The sequence below is a fragment of the Erpetoichthys calabaricus genome, chromosome 15 (assembly GCF_900747795.2).
Source record: "Erpetoichthys calabaricus chromosome 15, fErpCal1.3, whole genome shotgun sequence".
Classification (NCBI taxonomy): Eukaryota; Metazoa; Chordata; class Cladistia; order Polypteriformes; family Polypteridae; genus Erpetoichthys; species Erpetoichthys calabaricus.
Window position 1 is genome coordinate 94113259 of NC_041408.2, and position 17567 is coordinate 94130825.

General features: G+C 46.2%; 2 protein-coding genes and 1 long non-coding RNA gene across 3 annotated transcripts in view; 1 reads left to right on the forward strand and 2 right to left on the reverse strand.

Moving 5' to 3' along the window:
• The window catches only part of apmap (adipocyte plasma membrane associated protein), a 74837-nt gene extending 69209 nt beyond the window's left edge, over nucleotides 1–5628 (forward strand). The window contains exon 9 of the mRNA XM_028820205.2: nucleotides 5161–5628. Within this exon, the coding sequence (XP_028676038.1) occupies nucleotides 5161–5370 (210 nt within the window). The 3' untranslated portion in view covers nucleotides 5371–5628. The remainder of the gene's footprint in view (nucleotides 1–5160) is intronic.
• Nucleotides 1–17567, reverse strand: part of LOC127525969 (uncharacterized) — a 569224-nt gene that overhangs the window by 411668 nt on the left and 139989 nt on the right. The window lies entirely within an intron of this gene.
• Nucleotides 8930–15522, reverse strand: LOC114666092 (cystatin-F-like). The gene is made up of 4 exons (XM_028820828.2): nucleotides 15124–15522; nucleotides 12998–13188; nucleotides 12014–12130; nucleotides 8930–9173 (listed from the first exon to the last, which is right to left on the reverse strand). The coding sequence occupies exons 1-4, from the start codon at nucleotides 15185–15187 to the stop codon at nucleotides 9096–9098; spliced, it is 450 nt and encodes a 149-aa protein (XP_028676661.1). The 5' UTR covers nucleotides 15188–15522; the 3' UTR covers nucleotides 8930–9095.

A 17567-nucleotide genomic window follows, 5' to 3' on the forward strand; every position in this document is an offset into this window, starting at 1 on the left:
TATATATATATATATATATATATATGTGTATATATATATATATATATATATATATATGTGTATATATGTGTATGTATATATTTGCATATATGTGTGTATATGTATGTGTATATTTTATTTATTCTAGTATTTTATGGTCACTAAACAATGAGCTTACAGAATTTTATTTTGTTAATTAAAAATGAACAGTGAACACCTGTGGTGCATAGTTTAATTATAAAAATACACTTTAATATAAGACATAAAACTTCCGTTTGTATGGTTTTGACAGTGTCAAAAGTTTTTATAAGGATAAAGAAAAAACAAATGGAAATCGATATTGGAATCGGCCAGCCAAGTAACATCGGTGATCGGTATCAGAGCATCCCCATTTATGATGGGCAGGCACGCTGTCCCAGACTGGTTCCTTCCTTACTCCTTATGTTGTTCGACTGGACTCGCACTTCCCAGCAACACTGTATTGCATTAAGTGGGTTTATGAACGTCTATGCAGTTGTTGAAGTGGCCCATACTGCATACTGGAAGTGTTTGAAGTGAGCCGATACTCGCCAGTATGCAGTACCAGCACTTTTTACACTTCGGTGTATGGTCAGTTTTTCTTTTAGTTCTCCATACTGGCCTTTCACATCACTTATTAGAACTCTAATGCCTCAGGTATTATCCTAGAGACTATAATAGCTCAACTGTCTTCATCTTCAAAAGTGCCCACCCAATTTGTCTTAGGAGGGACACAATTTGGCCAAACTACAGGATGAAATGGACTGACAGGACCGACTCCACACAGAAGGTAACTCCTGCTAGAAGATGTTCCTGGGATCTTGGGGGTCAACTTCCGCTGGTGCTTTGCTATGTTGCTCTGCAGCCTCAAACTGTTGCATACTGAATGTGCTGCACTGACTTATGGACGATACATCTGCAGTAAGTGAGAAGTGAGGCATAAAGAAGTGCTATGTGCTGCAGTGCCATGTCATCTCAAAGTCATCATTACTTCAATACTTTGAAATTGAACGAGAATAAACATTAAAAATTATAAAGCCAATGAGATTGTTTATATCCCAGTGGGGCAACATTCAATGAGCTGTGAATGTTTGAATTAATATTGTTTTAAAGTGTGAGTGACAGATTCAGTGAACATAAAAATTAAATTACCAGAAGACAGAGAGGAGAATGGGATGGTGGGGGGGGCTGTAAATGAGGCGGTGAGAGAATGGAAAACAACGGCAGGCTGCAGGTCTCGGCTCGGATTACAAAATTCCAAAGAGACACCCCCACCCCACCGTGGCCATATGTGATGAGGCTGCATTTTTATTTCTGTTTTAGATAAGGCTTGAAATAAATCATTCAACAATAATTCTGGTAGTAAGGCCATGGGAAATGGAGGAAGGCAAAAAGAAAATGAAAAGAGTTGACTTGGACTTGCTTAGTGCTGTAGCAAAGAGGAGCATTGGGTTCAAAGAACATGAGAAGCAAATCGAGGTCCTGAGTGGGCTTTATAAAGCGCCTGAACTGTGGTGGCCCCCCACAATCCTAGGTTAGATTAAGCTGCTGTGATAAGGGTTACTGCAGGTTTAAAACTTCTAACTCGGCCTCTGGCTGTTGATGATGTCGCTGTGCTGTTACCTCATGAACAACTGGAGCCGTCATTATAGGCTTGAGGGATTCCCAGCCTTTTTTCTTGCCATATGACCACCAGGAATAGAAATATTTCAACATGAAGCTTTATTTTGTTTTTCGTAAATTGTCAATTACTGAACTCTTATTAGGCACAACTACAGGTGATATTTTTAAACCCCACCATATTGCATTTGGTGATTTTAACAAGGGATATTTTGTATAGATTTGTGTATCTGTGTTTTTCTGATGTACACCAAATGCTTTTCTAATGATTTTTTTTAATGTTAGAAGTGTACATTAGCAGTCCATTCAGCCCCTCAAGCTTGTTATTCCTCTCCACCAAGATTGTCCGGAATTAGATCAAGTTGAGATTTGAAGGTCTCTAAATTCCTACTCTCCACTTTTCTACTTGTAGATGTGGATCTTTGTGTGATGAAAACCTTTCTTATATTTGTGTGACTAGGGGGCTCAGCGCCCTGCTCGCTTAGCATGCCCGCCCCCAGGGGTGGGCAGTCTATCTCACGGCTGAGCCGCTGAAAGGGCGTCAGGACGCTCCTCCTTTAGAGAAAGTGATTGTATTTAAAGAGATAGAAGAGTATGTGGGGCGTGGGAGGAAGACAGTTTGGTCTTTAGTGTCACACAAACGAGTCACAAACATCATAAAGGTTTGGGGCAGCCACCCATATATTGTTTCCTGGCTGCAAAGTTGATTTAAATAGTAAGAGATTTTCATAGAGCAGAGTCCAAAACAGAACTGATTGGCATTGAGACAAAATGGCGTTTTTAACATAGAGTATGGAAAATAACATCATTGGCACCGCAACCGGAAGTGACATCTTCATTGGTGCCAGAACTAAGTGAGATTTCCCGAGAATGGTCTGCAAGAGACTGAGAGAGACACTCGGCACACTCCGCTGACCCCTAGTCTGGCATAGAATTACTATTATTTAGGCCTTTTAGCTGTTTCCCATTCGCGCATGTGTGACAATAGATAATTAGTTACTTCAGTATAATAAAGTATCTATCTATCTATCAATGAATGTAGTGAAGCAAAATGCCAACATACAGATGCATTCATGGTGCTTTTATATTCAAGAGTCGCATATTCCCGATCGTTATAACACGATACATTTTTTAAAAGTCTCACATACCATCTTTTGTGCCATTTTTTTTTTTTCTGGGGCTTCCTCCTGACCTGACAGCAGCGGCAAACAGCAATAAATCACCACACAGAACACATTAAATATATGATATTCCAACCCTCTGCACATTTAGAATCCTTAGATTTATACTTAATATTACTTTCATGATGAAATGCATTATATGTTACATTTTACAGATAAATCGTTAATTTCGTTTAAATAATGAATACTGTTAATAATTACACACATGGTGGTGGGCACGATGGCGGAGCGGTAGCACTGCTGTCTCACAGGGAGTCGCGTCCCTTGTGATCCCTGCCTGGAGTTTACATGTTTTCCTGCTGGGTTTCCACAGTGGGCTCAGTTTTCCTTCCAAAGACATGAAGGCTTGGGGGTTTGATGAAGCTGCAATGACACCAGTGTATGTGTGTGTGTGTTTGTATTCACCTTGTGATGAGCTGATGCCCGTCCAGGGATTGTTTCTGCCTCGTGCCCAATGCTTGCTAGAATGGACACATTCCTGGATTGATGGATTTAATCATTAAATAACTTTTTCAGAGATATTGTGGTACGGTCTCATCGGAATTTAACGAGTGTTCCAGGCAATTCACGACACAGCGAAGCCGAACCTGTTCTCACCGTGATAATATCTCGCACTGCCACCTGCTGGATTCTTCCAGATTTCCATAAAGTACGAGCGCAAGTTTAAACAGTAAAACGCATGCGTAGCAGGGTCCTCTAGAGCATGTGTCGCGTTGCGTGAAGTGTAAACCTGGCCTTATTCATATATAAAGAAACAACAATAATTTTTCACTTATAATTATTTATAAGCATCTTTTCACTTATAATTATTTATAAGCATCAACTAGACAAGAATATAGTATAGATGTACTGATAAGCCGTGTTCTAATTATTAGTTTAACTAGACAAAGAGCCTGTTTTGACAACGTAAGATGATACGGGCACGGGTTTGTGTCAGCAGTGTATGAAGAACAAATAATAAGTAATGAAGAAGTTGTTTTGTAATGATTGTAGTCCGCTTTACTCATTACTGTACAGGCTTCTACTGTTAGTTGATGAATTTTCCAGGCCTATAGTATAATATTGAATGGTGAATGTTCCAGTACAATATGGAATAGTGTGGAAGATGAATGTTCTCTTCGTTCCCTTGTACTAATCCTTGTCTAAGGAGTTAAGCAGAAGTAAGCTTTAAAAACGTGCTTTGCTGAGCAAACAGAAAAAATATTTTTCTAAATGACTCAAGGTTAAAGCATTCCACACATGAGTCAGCCTTATCACGTTTTCCCCTAGCTTACATTTCAATGCCCATAACACAGGAGCCAAGAAGATCAGCTCGCACAGGGGTGTTTTAGAAACTCAAGGATTTTGTAAAATAAATTTGTCAACTGTTGCATCTCACAATGATATTAAATCACGCATTCTAGGGGTATAAAAACTTGCCCCACCCAATAAACAGGCTTCAGAAGAGCCCTGATGCTGTCATGTAATATTGATTGCCTGCTTTTCTGAAAGCTGCTCACTGTGACGATGTGAAAATAAAGCTGCTATATGACCACACCTGCTGTCTTGTCTAAGTGATCGTCCACAATAGTAATAAGTATAAGCACCACAAACCTGATATATAGGTGAATTGAATGAATGCGTAATTGAATCAGAATGCGTACTTAGGCCGAAATCGCCTTTCAGGCCTCTAGAGCTTTAATCGAAGTCGCCTTTCTCTTTGAATTTTTGCGGCCGTAAATCCGCCGCCTGCCGTGATGCTGGGGTTGGATGTTGGTCTCGTAAGGTTTTTTGGGCAGCTGTGCAGAAGGCGACTGCGCATTCAGCTTCGGACGGACGTGAATGAGTGAGCGAGTGAGGAGGCAGGCGAATTATGTATTAAGATTACGCTGCAAAAACCAGAACCAGTGTTGTGTACAAGTGATAGGTGGGGATGTTTTCTGAGCAGAGCAAGAATGCATTTGGACTGATAACGAAACGAAATTATAAGTTGTTAATGAGTTGTTTATCTTCCTAGAAATTATTATCGGTGTGAAGTTTATTTTTGTTATTGCCTCATAAATTTCAACTGCAGTGTCTGATGCCGTCACAGAATTATTTTTGAAGCATTTGTGGATATAAATCAGAGAATGTTACTTTTTTCATTCATGAGTGATATTTTTCTGAACCTTGCTGCTTCTTACACACAAATTGTACTGAGCCTTTTGACCAATTATGCCGCCCCCAAAAATGTGCGGACCGCCCCTCTCCGCAGCTACCTACCTAGCTACGTCACTGTGTGAACTGTGCGTCCATTGCACCTTGAGAGACTGTTTGGAACTCTTGGTGATTGTTTGAGTCCTGCTTCTAATCCCACTTTTTTCATTCATTTGTTCTTTTCCAGCTCTTTAGCCAGGAGACGGTGATGAAATTTATCCCGAAATACAGCCTGGTGTTGGAGCTCAGTGACAACGGCGTCTGCAAGAGGAGTTTCCACGACCCAAATGGAGTTGTGGTGACGTACATCAGTGAGGCGCACGAGCACGACGGCCACCTCTACCTGGGCTCCTTCAGGTCCCCCTATCTCTGCAGGCTGAATTTAAATGAGCTCTGATTGGGAGGAAGGTTTCTTGCTTTCCATCTGGTTTACTGTTAACACCCTCATCATTTATTAAAACAAAAAAAGTGTCGCCTCCACGTTGAACTTTGTAACTCCGTGCATTGGCAGCAGCGTCGGTGCTTCTTTCCTTTCACCCCACGATGCTCAGTTTTCACGACAGGTACACACCACTGCATGCCTTCGATTCGTTTGTCTCCTAAATGATATCCCACCAAATCTCGACAGCGACCCTGATTCTCACACAGCTCCGTTGTCACAGCGTTGTTCTTGAAGTCATTTGAGATGCGCTGCTAACAATTTTCTGTTCCATTGGCAGTCTGTCGTTTCTGCAGTCCCAGCTTCACCTTCTCTCCCGATTGTGCCCTCCGCGCCGTAAAGCAAGCATGTGTCTCAGTAAAGGAAGCCATATAAAATATGACTGAATAATCAGGTACTCGTGAAAAAAGAAAAGAGTAAATAATTCAGTAAAAGCATGTGCGGTTTTAAAAACACAGGCTTACGACTGTTTCTTGTAAATAGCTCCTGTCAAGTTAGCAATAAACTGATTTTTGATAAAAAGAAAGCGAAGTGACCACTCGATCAGGCTGTCACGTCAGTATCGTCAGCAGCGAGCCGATTCGATCAGACTATTAAACCATTCATGTGTTCATCTCAAAGGGTTTTAACAACTAATTTGATCATTTGAATGTCATTTCAAGACACCAAGCGCTTTGCTACACTTTTCAGAACGCTTACTGAATTGTTTTAACAATGACGACCCTCAGTGCTTCACTCCTGTTGTAGCCGATTTTTGTTTCCTTTGGCTGGTTAGGTGGATTGGTGATTCTACATTGGCCCTAGTGTGTGCTTGGTGTGTGGGTGTGTTTGTGTGTGTCCTGCGGTGGGTTGGCACCCTGCCCGGGATTGGTTCCTGCCTTGTGCCCTGTGTTGGCTGGGATTGGCTCCAGCAGACCCCCGTGACCCTGTGTTCGGATTCAGCGGGTTGGAAAATGGATGGATGGATGGATAGTAACGGAGTCCAATCTCGTTGTTTTTTACTGCACAGGGTTGTTATCAAGCGTGATTATTCAGGCGTTAGACGGACAGAACATTCACTTTGAACCCCCTTCAGATTCAGCGCATGTTTGACACAAACAGTTGCTGCTCCACACGCATTCGTATTACAGAATGGCGATCAGACAACAAACCAGAAGTGAATTGGGTAAAAACTAATAAATTAACCTAAAGAAGTGCCGTTCACTCCACTGCTATTCGTTTCATAAACCCGTTTTGTATTCTGGGATGTTTGTCGGATTTGCTGTTGCGGTGTTCATACCGTCTGATGATGGCTGTGTGCCCCCCTCGTGGATAAGACAAGCAGACGCTCCGATTTATTGAAACACAGTGACATTCAGTCATTGCCTCTGTCATCGGCCGCTTGTGTCTCGTCACTAATGCTGCTGACATCAGTTTCACCCTCTCAGAACTGCTTAACTGCTTTGGTCCAATTTGACATTTTGTTTCAGTCGTATCTTTGTCAGTTACATTAAAAGAACACACGATGAAAGGATGCAGTGTCATGCATTGAAGCACACACGCTGGCTTCACTGGGATAAGTCATAGAATGTCTGCGTTGGGATTATCATGAGCCACATAACCCAAATCGGGAATAAACAAATAACGGAACGACGGCTGACCAAAATCATGACAGTGTCATGCTGATCAGAGTCACGTGACCAGTCACCCCGTCACGTGCAGCTGTCTGTCTCGCCTCAGTGAGTCTTTCAGTACTCAAGGAAAGAAATTGTTGACTTCACTAATGGCAGCATGGACGGCTGTTAACATTAATAAGGTGACATTAATGACCTGAATGAGAACAAGCAACTGCAGGATCGTGAGGTAGTGAGTGGCCCAAAGGCTGAAGGGGGTACGACAGAGTTTTATGAAAATGAAATCATGTCATTGGGCTTGATGGTCTTTCCATGTTTGTGTAATAAAATGGGGAATAAAGAGCAAATTTGTCAATTATACACTTTGGCTTCTGCCTGCCCAACTGGCTTTATCAAACTTTCGTTTCATTTTTAGTCCTTTATTTCTAATTCAGAGTCCTCGAGTCCCACAGACCAGCATGACAATGAAGGCAACTCAGGTACCCAACCTGAAAAAGGGTGGCAGGCGTTCAGACTGCCGGGTAGCTTGGAGACGCCAGGTGACACATCGGCATGTTTGTGACTTGTGAGCAGAAACCAGCAATAACTGGGAGAAGGCGCCTCTGCCGGCAATCTGGACACTTTAAGACTGCAAAGGTCACCAGGTATGTCACTTCTGTAAATAAGTTACAGGTAAGCTGACTTTGTACTTTATATAAAAAAGTGGCACACACACAGAAAGAAACTGTGCAGTAGAGCTTTAAAGAGAAATACGCAGTGAGATTGAAATTGATGTGTCAAGTTGACCTGCCTGTCTGGTGCTAATTCTGTCAGGCCGCACTCTTGAAACAAGAAGCAGGTCTTCCTAATGGCTAAGTGGGCAGATGTAGCTGGGGGTTCGCTTACCTCCCCTGGTGCGAGAATAAGAGAGTTGCGGCACCTTGTTGGAATGCACTAACAGTATGGCCGTGTGGCTAAGGCCCGAGGACATCGCTGGTCCTGCCTGAGCTCAGGTTGGTCGACTTTGTTTGTCCCAAAAGGAAGTTGAGCTTTTTACAAGGAATACAAAAGTCGTGTGCTTGTAAAGTGTTACCTAGAGAAAGCTGTCAGATAAAACTTGTCGACGCTCGTTTAGGCATCTTGGGAATAGCAGGACTATAGCGCCATGCAGAAGTCTGGACACCCCTGCATATGTTGTTGAGATTTGAAGTCAAAAGTAGGAAATGCAACTTTGAGAGCAGAAAAACTAAACTTAACGACGCTGTCAATTTATAAGAATAGTGGAGCACTGTTACAGTTTATAGGATGAACTTGCGCCCCATTCCCACAGTGTGGTCTCACAAATCATTAGGTCACCAGTCATGCAGTTACCCCTCAGGTAGCACTACTGCACCTCCCAGCATGCCGCGGGATCACTACGTCACCAGAGTGCCGGTACGGCCATGCTGGGAAAGCGGTCTGTTCAGGCGCTCGGGTTAGAAGGACGCCAGCTGGACAGAAGAGGATCTTCTTTTATTCTTTTAGTTTTCCTTTCACGTCAAGGCTGACGCAAAGCTTTTTTTGTTTCCCCCGTTTAGTTTTTGGAGTTTCACAGTCATCACTCCGCGGGACTGCGGTTCTTTTGTTCATCCCTTTAACTGTTCGTGAGGCTTGTTTCAGACTTCGCTCCTTCTACTGCAGAACTGAATTGGACGTTCATTTTATTTTTACTTGGCCAGCTGCAGGTGATAAGGAGCCATATAAAGACTGACCAGAGGCCAGCAGGGACGCGTTGAGTGGTCTAATCTGGTGGTCCTTGTGCTTTGTGGTCCTCACAGCCTGCCTAAGATGGCCGATCGGCTCCTCTTCTGTCCCGTCACAAGGCGTCACACAGACAGACACGTTACATTTAGAAATCACAACAGAGGTTTGCTTTTCTCCTTTTTTTTAACAATTCATAATGTGTGCTTTATTCTCCATATTCCCAGAACTTTATGAAAATTGCACAATTCTTTTTGTTACACACCCTTCCCTCATTTCTTGCCCAAACACAAGCGCCGGTCATTTTGTTGCAGTGACGATCCCAAAGTGCCAAGGAAGTCCTTTTGTCGTCTAGTGGCACAGGAGGGCTGTAGTTTTAATCCAGTGCTGCCATGGGATCACCCAGACCTCGAAATGGCATCTGAAAGTCTAAAAAGAGAAAAAGTAAATGAAGAGGGTCCGCGACGCTGAGGGTGCGCATTTAGAATACACCAGTGTAAGTACTGGACTGGCACCAATGAGGTTTCCAGTTCGGTCCTGGCAGGGTGGGCATCACAGGGCAAAGAGGGTGCACCTGGACTGCTGTTATGACAGCGAAACAGAAACATTGGGGACCCCCAGCCAGTACCCATACATTAAGACAGCCCTGCCTGCCACCACCCCTCGCACTCCATAGTCATCACATGGGTGGGTCGGGAGAACAGACCCTCCTGTGCATTATGATACGTGTCAGGCCTAAAATAGCAAATGGTCCTTTATGTGGATTGGGACTTTCAACTTATAAAAAAAATAGGCTAGTGGCATTAAAGAAGTCCCTCAGAAACAAAGCATCCCCCCCCCCCCCCCCCAAAATAAATCAAAGGAAGCTGACGCAGGAGCCCCTCTGCTGTGCTGCCTTGACCAGTGGCTCCCATTAATGATCTCAGGCTCCAGACCCCGATTTGAAACTCATTCGAGTCACGTGAAGCGCAGCGTTTTGAAACATCGATTTGAGGACAGAATCCAAATGACAAAGTCACGTGGCATCCCTGAAGGGGCCTTCATTAAGCCACAGAGTGTCGAAACCCGTCCAACGGATGATTTAGGAGCTGAACATTACAAGCCAATACCCATTAGTGACAGTCACAAAATGAAGTGTCTGCTCCCCCTGCCGTCACTGCACTTCTGTAAAAAACTGTCAACCTTTTAAGGAGCACATTGGCAGACCCAAATGGAAACTTAGCCAGGAGGTCAAAATGATGGAGTGGCACCTGATTAATGGCACACCACTTGACTGACCAGTGGCAAGCGGCAGCAGTCAACAGCAGGCAGCGCCAGCCAGTCCCTTCAGATTCAACGTACACACGTACAGAGCATTCAGGAGGTATTCGTACCCCTTCACTTTCTGCAAACTTTTTTCATTTTAAATGGGTACAATTTGCCATTTTTGCCAATCTATGTACACTCAATAACCCCTAATGACAAACTGAAACGTGTTTTCAGAAAGGTTTGTGGATTTATTAAAAATCAAAAGCTGAAGTGTTCAGACCCAGAATTCAGGACTTGGAAGAAGCCCCTTTGGCAGTTTGGGGTCTTCTTGGTTGAGTCTCTACAAGCTTTGCACACCTGGATGTCTGCCGTGTATTCCATTCTTCCTGGCAGATCCTCTCACACCCCATTAGATTGGATGAGAAGTGCCTGTAATGTGCCATCTTCAGGTCTCTACAAGCTTTGCACACCTGCGTTTGTGCAGTTTACCCCATTCTTCCTCTCAAGCTCCATTAGATTGCATGGCAATTGTTTGTGAACTGCCATCTTCAGGTCTCTCCACACGTGTCCCATGGGGTGTAACTCTGGGCCACTCAAGGACTGCAACTTGTCCCCAAAGCCCCTCCAGTGATGTCTTTCATCCACTGAAGTATTCAGACCCATAATTCAGGACTCTGTAGAGCAGAAGCCCCTTTGGCAGCTATGAGTCTTCTTGGTGAGTCTCTACAAGTGTTGCACACCTGGATTTGTGCAGTTCTTCCCAATCATCCTGGCAGATCCTCTCACGCCCCATTAGATTGGATGGGAGGCATCTGTACACTGCTGTCTTCAGTTCTCTCCACACGTGTCCTATGGGCCACTCAAGGAAAGTTGGGAAAAGTCAAAAACTAAAATCTCTCATTCGTAGAAGTATTCAGACCCTTCATTCAGGACTCTGTAGAAGCCCCTTTGGCAGCTTGGAGTCTTGGTTGAGTCTCTACAAGCTTTGCACACCTGGATGTCTGCCGTGTATTCCATTCTTCCTGGCAGATCCTCTCACACCCCATTAGATTGGATGAGGAGTGCCTGTAATGTGCCATCTTCAAGTCTCTCCACACGTGTCCTATGGGTCACTCAAGGACAGTCACACAGTTGTCCCCCAAGCCACTCCAAGCTTTGTCATGAAGGTTTAGGACTAAAATTTAAAAGTCAACACCTGAAATCTCTCATTCCTAGAGATGTTCAGACCCTTTGGCAGCTGGGAGTCTTCTTGGTTGAGTCTCTACAAGCTTTGCACACCTGCGTTTGTGCAGTTTACCTCATTCTTCTCCTTTTCCAGCTCTGTTAGATTGGATCAGAAGCGTCTGTGAACCTCCATCTTCAGGCCTCCCCACACATGTCCTATGGGCACTCGAGGATAGTCAGAGACTTGTCCCCAAAGCCACTCCAGCGTTGTCATGGCTGTATGCGTTGGGTTAAAACTTAATGACAAAAACTGAGATCTCTCCGTCCCACAAGTATTCTGACTCTGCTGTGACTCTCCACGTTGTGCTCAGGTGCCTCCCATTTGCTTTAAATTCTCCTTGAGATGTTTCTAGAACTTGAATGGAGCCCACCAGTGGCGCACTGAATCGATTGGAAATCCTTAAGAATGGCACCTTTGTATGTCACTTGTGACGCTGGGCTTCATTGCCTCATTTATCATCATCATCATCATTTTGAAGGTCAGTCTACCTGTCAGCTCTGTTGTCACTTGTGGACGAGGCCACTGGCATCTTGCACTCCTGAACTTCACCTGCCACTCTCTTCTGGGAGATGACTGTGACCTTGGATGTGGAGATGCCAGCTCTAGGGGCTTCCAGACATTGCAGTCTCACGAAACGAAGAGGATGACACCACGTCCTGGTGGACTGAATGGTCGGGTCTCACAATTGTCAAACTTCTCTTTTTATGTAAAAATCACCACGTGTACACCCATCTGAAGCCATCAGTGTAACATTCACAGCCAAGGACGATCTCCTCGTCACAAAGAGCCACCATACCTGCTTGAGCCGTCCATCCGGCTGGAAGTCACAATTGTCCAGGTCAGGATGGTCCCGCTTGTGGCACACCGTGCGGCTTATCTTCACTTCCAGGAAGTACTTCACTCCTTTAACCACCTGGTGGGCAAAGAACAAACAAAGGTGGGCAACTCATCGTCAGAGAAGAAAACCAAAGCCCTCTCCCACTGTCACAACGGCCGAGTGTCTGCTGAGAGGGCAGAAGGGTCAACGTGCATACAGTAAGGCGGGTGCTGCACCCTCGTGCGTTTCGGGGACAGTTGTAGGTCTGTTAGTGGCTAGAAGGGTGGCTGTCACACAAACTGAGGACCACAGACACACAAAGTAAGTGACCAAGTAGTGTGGACTTTAGGGACCTTCAAAACTCGACTTGATGGTCTTTTGGGACAGGACTGGTGACCTTAGCAGAGTTGAATGGCCCGTCCCTGTCCAGATGTTGTAGTGCTGAGAAGTGACAGTCTGGTGACATCACTATACTTATGTGGAAGGGACCCAATGTTCTAGTCGGGCACCACTTAACAACACAGTGGTCTAACTAGGCTCTCAGAGTGAGTGTGTGTGTGTGTGTGTTAAGGCACCGGAGTAGACCAACCTAATGAATGGACTTGTTGGCTCTCACCAATCCTGCCATAAGGTGGTCTGCCCTGTGCGTCTCCATTGACCCGCAGATATTTGGGTCGTCAGCGGTTATTGGTGCAGGACACGATGTGCGCCGTCACGGCCTCCATGTACTCCATTAACGTCTGCTGTCACTCCCTCAAACAAGCCCCCCATTTGCCGACATGCAGTAAACACGAGTGGGCACAACCCATTGAAGATCCTGGGCAGAGCGACTCGAGGAATGTGACTAGTGGGGTGTAAAGGGGACACTCAGGAGCCGCCCCGTGATGGCTGAACAGGTGGCCCCCTTGTGTCTGGAGGTCCTCATTCCCTCCCCTGTCCACTCGTGACGCGACGGCTGCTCACCTGGACTTCCGCCTCGTCGACCTCCGAAGCCCTGAAGATGAACTCATCGTTTGACCGGTTGTTGTATTCGTAGGTGGCCGCCTTTACGGCTCTCTGCACCCCCGAGTCCGTCGTATTGATGGGCTTAAGTGAGCCCGGCTGGACGGTGAAGCTCAGCGCGTCGGCAACTTGGGACGAAAGACCACAAACACCTGGGGGGAGACAAGCGGGGAGAGAAACTGTGAGGACCAACCTGAGTCTTTAATGGCGGCTCACCGAGTGTGTGTGTGTGTGTGTGGCCGTCTGGGTTCATCCAATCACTCGCTGAGTAACAGAAATTAAAAAAAAATAAATAAAAACAAGCCAGCAAGGACCCGGGACCCCTAAGGTGGGCTGGCGAATGACTGACTTATCAATATGGTGCCTTTCTGGAGAGGACAGTTCCAAACACGTAATGCCCATTTGTAGTGTGTGGACCCTGGCAGTGCACACTGGTGGCACCAGGTGTCGGGGGGGGGGGGGGGGGGGGGGGGGGGGGGGGGAGTGGTGGACTTCTGATTTTACACAGCACCTTTGCAAAATGAGCTTAATCTCATGAAGTTCATTTCTCATTTCTGACAACGTGGCAGGTGGCGACAACTATATGACATTACACAGCGGGGATCAATGCTTGGAATTAGCGCCGTCATTTTGAGATATAGCGCCTTTTATGTTTTATTTTGATTTCTTCGTAGGTGAAGGCGGTCATTAAATATCACACAATTTAAAAAGAGATGTCAACAACAGGGTGGCACTGCTGCCCCGCCGTAAGGAGACTGCGCTTCAAGTCCTCGGTGCTCGCCGCCTGCACTCTGCATGTCCTCTGTGTCCTCGTGGGGGTCTTCACACAGTTCAAGGACATGCAGGATGGGTGAAGTGGACACAATAAATTAGCCAGAGCCCCCCGTGTGTGTGTGTTGTGTTGAGTCTGCGATGGAGCGGCGCCTTGTGCTCCGGTGCTCCTCCTGCCTTGCGCCCTATGCTAGCTCAGATGGGCTCCGCAGGTTAGTAAGTGACGTGACGGGGGTCCCTCATACTTTCTGGTATTTCTGTTTCATTTTTTTTTTTTACTTAATTTGATAGCAAAAAAAAGAACAAGTCACAAAAGTGAAAAGTTCACAAATACGTCACGTCACGAAAGCGTTCGCGTTACTTTAGCGAGGACCCCTTAGTGTGACAAAGCTCAGCAGAGGCCACCAGGCCAATAACCACAAAGAATCTTTTTTTCTTGCTTTCTTTCTTTGTTGTGCTTCTGTCGGTGGTCATCTGCGGGGTTGGGGGGTTCTGAGCTCCAGACACTTGTCTGCATTATTTTACAGGATTTGCTTGCTTATATTTCTGATGGTTTCATTCTTAGTGAAGTTATAAAAAGAACAGAATATACTGCGTAATAAAAACTCTTTTTTGAATGCTTCTTACTTTTTAAAGTAGTGTAATATTTAATATATTACTATTTAAATCACTTGTAACACAGTTCTCAGTGGCGGGGGGCTGCCGTGGCTTTAGCCCCCGATCATCGAGTGCCCATGATAGACCCCCGTTTGGCCCACTCGCCCTTGTACGATTGCGCGAAAACTGTCCAATTTCGTCTAACACACGTGTAGGACTAACGGCATCATTGGGGGGGGGGGGGGGGATCCAACCCCCTAATAAGTGAAAGCTCGCGACACAACCCCCCACCTCTGTTACATCCGATTAACCGGCCGCACTTTAACCGATGTCCCCGCTGTCTTAAGACATTTCTCGGGTGAACACCACTGGTGTATGAAACGTACTTTAAGTTGGGGGTCTTTAAAAACTAACGGCCATTGCGGAGCTCTGTAGCAAGTCTTGATTAATGATGGAGCTTTAAAAAGACCCCCAGAGCTGCATTCGGCCCGCGGACCTTGACTGTGACACCCCCCACTGTCGCCTGATTTCGAGTGATTGGGAGATTTTGCTGCCGTTTTTGACTTCTTCTCAGTTCAGAAGCTCTGAAAGGAGGAAGACGAGGATGGCAATTCGCCTGCGTATAGCGGAGCTGCCGAGAAAGCAACAGGAAAACCACACGAGCAGACAGAAAGCGGCTTCGAGAAGTTTGTGCCCCACGCGCGACCAGCTCCTCTTACCAGCGCAACACGCGACGAGGCAGGCGGTGACAAGGAGGAGGTGGCGCTGCCCGCCGGTCCCCATGGCGGCTCCTGCTTCTCTTCCTTCGTTTGTCAGGTCGGTTGGTCGACTTGATGCTGCTGTGCACTTCCTTAAATGTCGCCGCTATCTGCACACGCAGGTCACACGTTGAGTCTCATCAAGAAACTCTGTCGCCTCTCACTTCCTGATTGGCCGATAAAGTAAGTAGAGCAACTTTAAAAAAAAACCAAAAAAAGTCAGTCAGTTTGTGGTCCTCCTGCCCAGAAGCGGATCAGAGTTTAAAACGAGCAAGCAACTCAAACGGATGGAGGGGCTGCCAGTGACGACCTCCAATCAGATGAAGTGGACAGAGGCTCACAACTTAGTAACATTTCTGTACGGCATAAAATAAAAAAGGAGATCTTTGACGGGATCGGCGCGGCTCACCTGAGGGATGAAGCAGGTGTGCGGAATGAGACTGACGGGGGTGGGCGGGACTTCGGGGCAGTCACGTGATCGCGCGCGTGCCCGCCCGGGACTGAGCGGACTTTCGGCTGCAGTCGGAGCGGAGGTGCTGGTCGCTTGATTGTCCTGATCTTGGGATTGACGGTCACATCCTGAAGGGCAGCAGGTTTAAGGTAATGACGAACAATCTCCAGATTTCCCGGATGTGGCCCTGACACAATTGTGTCTCTGAGCTCGGCAGGCGATTCCTTGGACTTCATGGCTTTGGTTTTCCTCATCTGGTGGACCTTCAATAGACAGCTGTGTGTGCCTGGCCTAATCACTGCAATCAGCTGAACTGACTACAGGTGGGCTCCAGACAAGGTGTAGAAACATCTCGACGGGGAGCACTGGAATTGGATGACCCTGAGCCAAAACAACAGGTCCAAATACTCGAGTCAATGGGAAATGTCTTGTTTTATTTTAATTCTAAATACAATTTACAAAAAGTCCAAAATTTCTCTTTTCGCTTTGTTGTTCTGGGGTATTGAGTGTTGCTCGAAGAGAGAGAGAGAGGGTGGGAGCACCCAGCACACGACGGACCACCTCAGGATCCCAAAATTAGGACTTAATGAACTTACCCGATTCTATCACTAGGCTGCAACAGAACAGATTGTGACAAATGTGAAGGGTCTGAAGACTTTTGGAGGACTCTGTAATTCTGAAAAAGAATGGGTGGTCCACAGACATTGGTGGGCACCCTTAAGCTTTTGACCATCTGTCTGCTGCACCTCAGTTCTTATGGTTACCAGCCTATCTATGCAACAAAGCTTGGTGGCCACACAGTGTGCTGCCGTCCTGGTGGTGCTCAGCCAGTAGTGCCAGCGCTTTCAAACTCATCCAGCATTAGTCACAACAGAACTCGGGCAGCTGACCTCCTGTCACTACCAGTGTAAACACAAGTGCCCGGCTCTGCCCGTTCCTCCTGCTGAGGTTACGCCACAGAAGGCTTCGTCTACTTCAGTCACTTGAAGAAGACGGAGAGGAGAGGAAAGACAGAGATGGCAAACAAACAAATGAAGTGCCTGTCAAAGCGAGTCTCATGCAACCCCAAGCAAACAGCCACCTCAGACAGAGAGATTGGCAATGAGGGCACAGAGAAAGAAGCAGATGAAGCAAGCACAGCACTGACCAGGCCAGCGGCAGACATGATTAGCACAGAGATTACATGAAGCAGTTTAAGGCTGAGGGAAAGTCTGCAAGTGGGCCACCAGAAATGGAGGAGGAGGAGGCCAAACTTCTCCTTTATCTCAGCTACTAGACCCAAGATCCTCAAATGTCCACAGGATTTCACCCAATGGATGACGCTGACCCTGGCCTGCCTCTGAGGGGCTCTCATTGCAGCATCTGCACACCTTCATTTGGAGTCCCCGAAGACAATCGGACTTCTCTAAAACGATAAGAGCCTGAAGAACCTTAGGGTCACCCTGCTCAGGGTCCATCCTTCTCATTGATTGACAACCAGCTGTCACAGACGCACCTCGATGAGGACGAGAAGCTCAAATCAGACATCCATTGTCCCTCAACACTCACCACCCAGAGAATTCGATATCCCAAAACTCGGAAGAAGAACAACGTGACCCTCAGGCCTGGGGGGTGGGGGGGGGGGTCTTTACATGGAAATTACATGCAAGCGAAGCTCAGTGAGTCATAATCTCCAGCATCCTTCAGTTTTGCACAAGCATCGCTAATAAGCCGCTGTGGATGCTGGCCTGGACACAGACAGGCGGACACCGATGGTTCATCGACCAACACTCGTTTATTTATGTTCCACTATTTACAGTGCACACAACCCCAAAACTCCCCCAAAGTTCAGGCCTCACAATGCCTCTCTCTTCTCTTCTCTTCTCTTCAGGCCACCTCCTTTCCTCTCCTCCAAACTCCGTCCTTCTCCACTCCCGACTCAAGCCATTGAATGGAGGGAGGCGGCCCCTTTTAT

Excerpts from the sequence above, each read along its gene's own strand:
- LOC114666092 (XM_028820828.2), bottom strand. The coding sequence starts at position 15,187 with ATGGGGACCGGCGGGCAGCGCCACCTCCTCCTTGTCACCGCCTGCCTC. Across the intron at positions 12,131-12,997 it reads TCGACGAGGCGGAAGTCCAG|GTGGTTAAAGGAGTGAAGTA; the intron begins GTGAGCAGCCGT and ends TTTGCCCACCAG. Across the intron at positions 9,174-12,013 it reads CGGATGGACGGCTCAAGCAG|ACTTTCAGATGCCATTTCGA; the intron begins GTATGGTGGCTC and ends TTCTCTTTTTAG.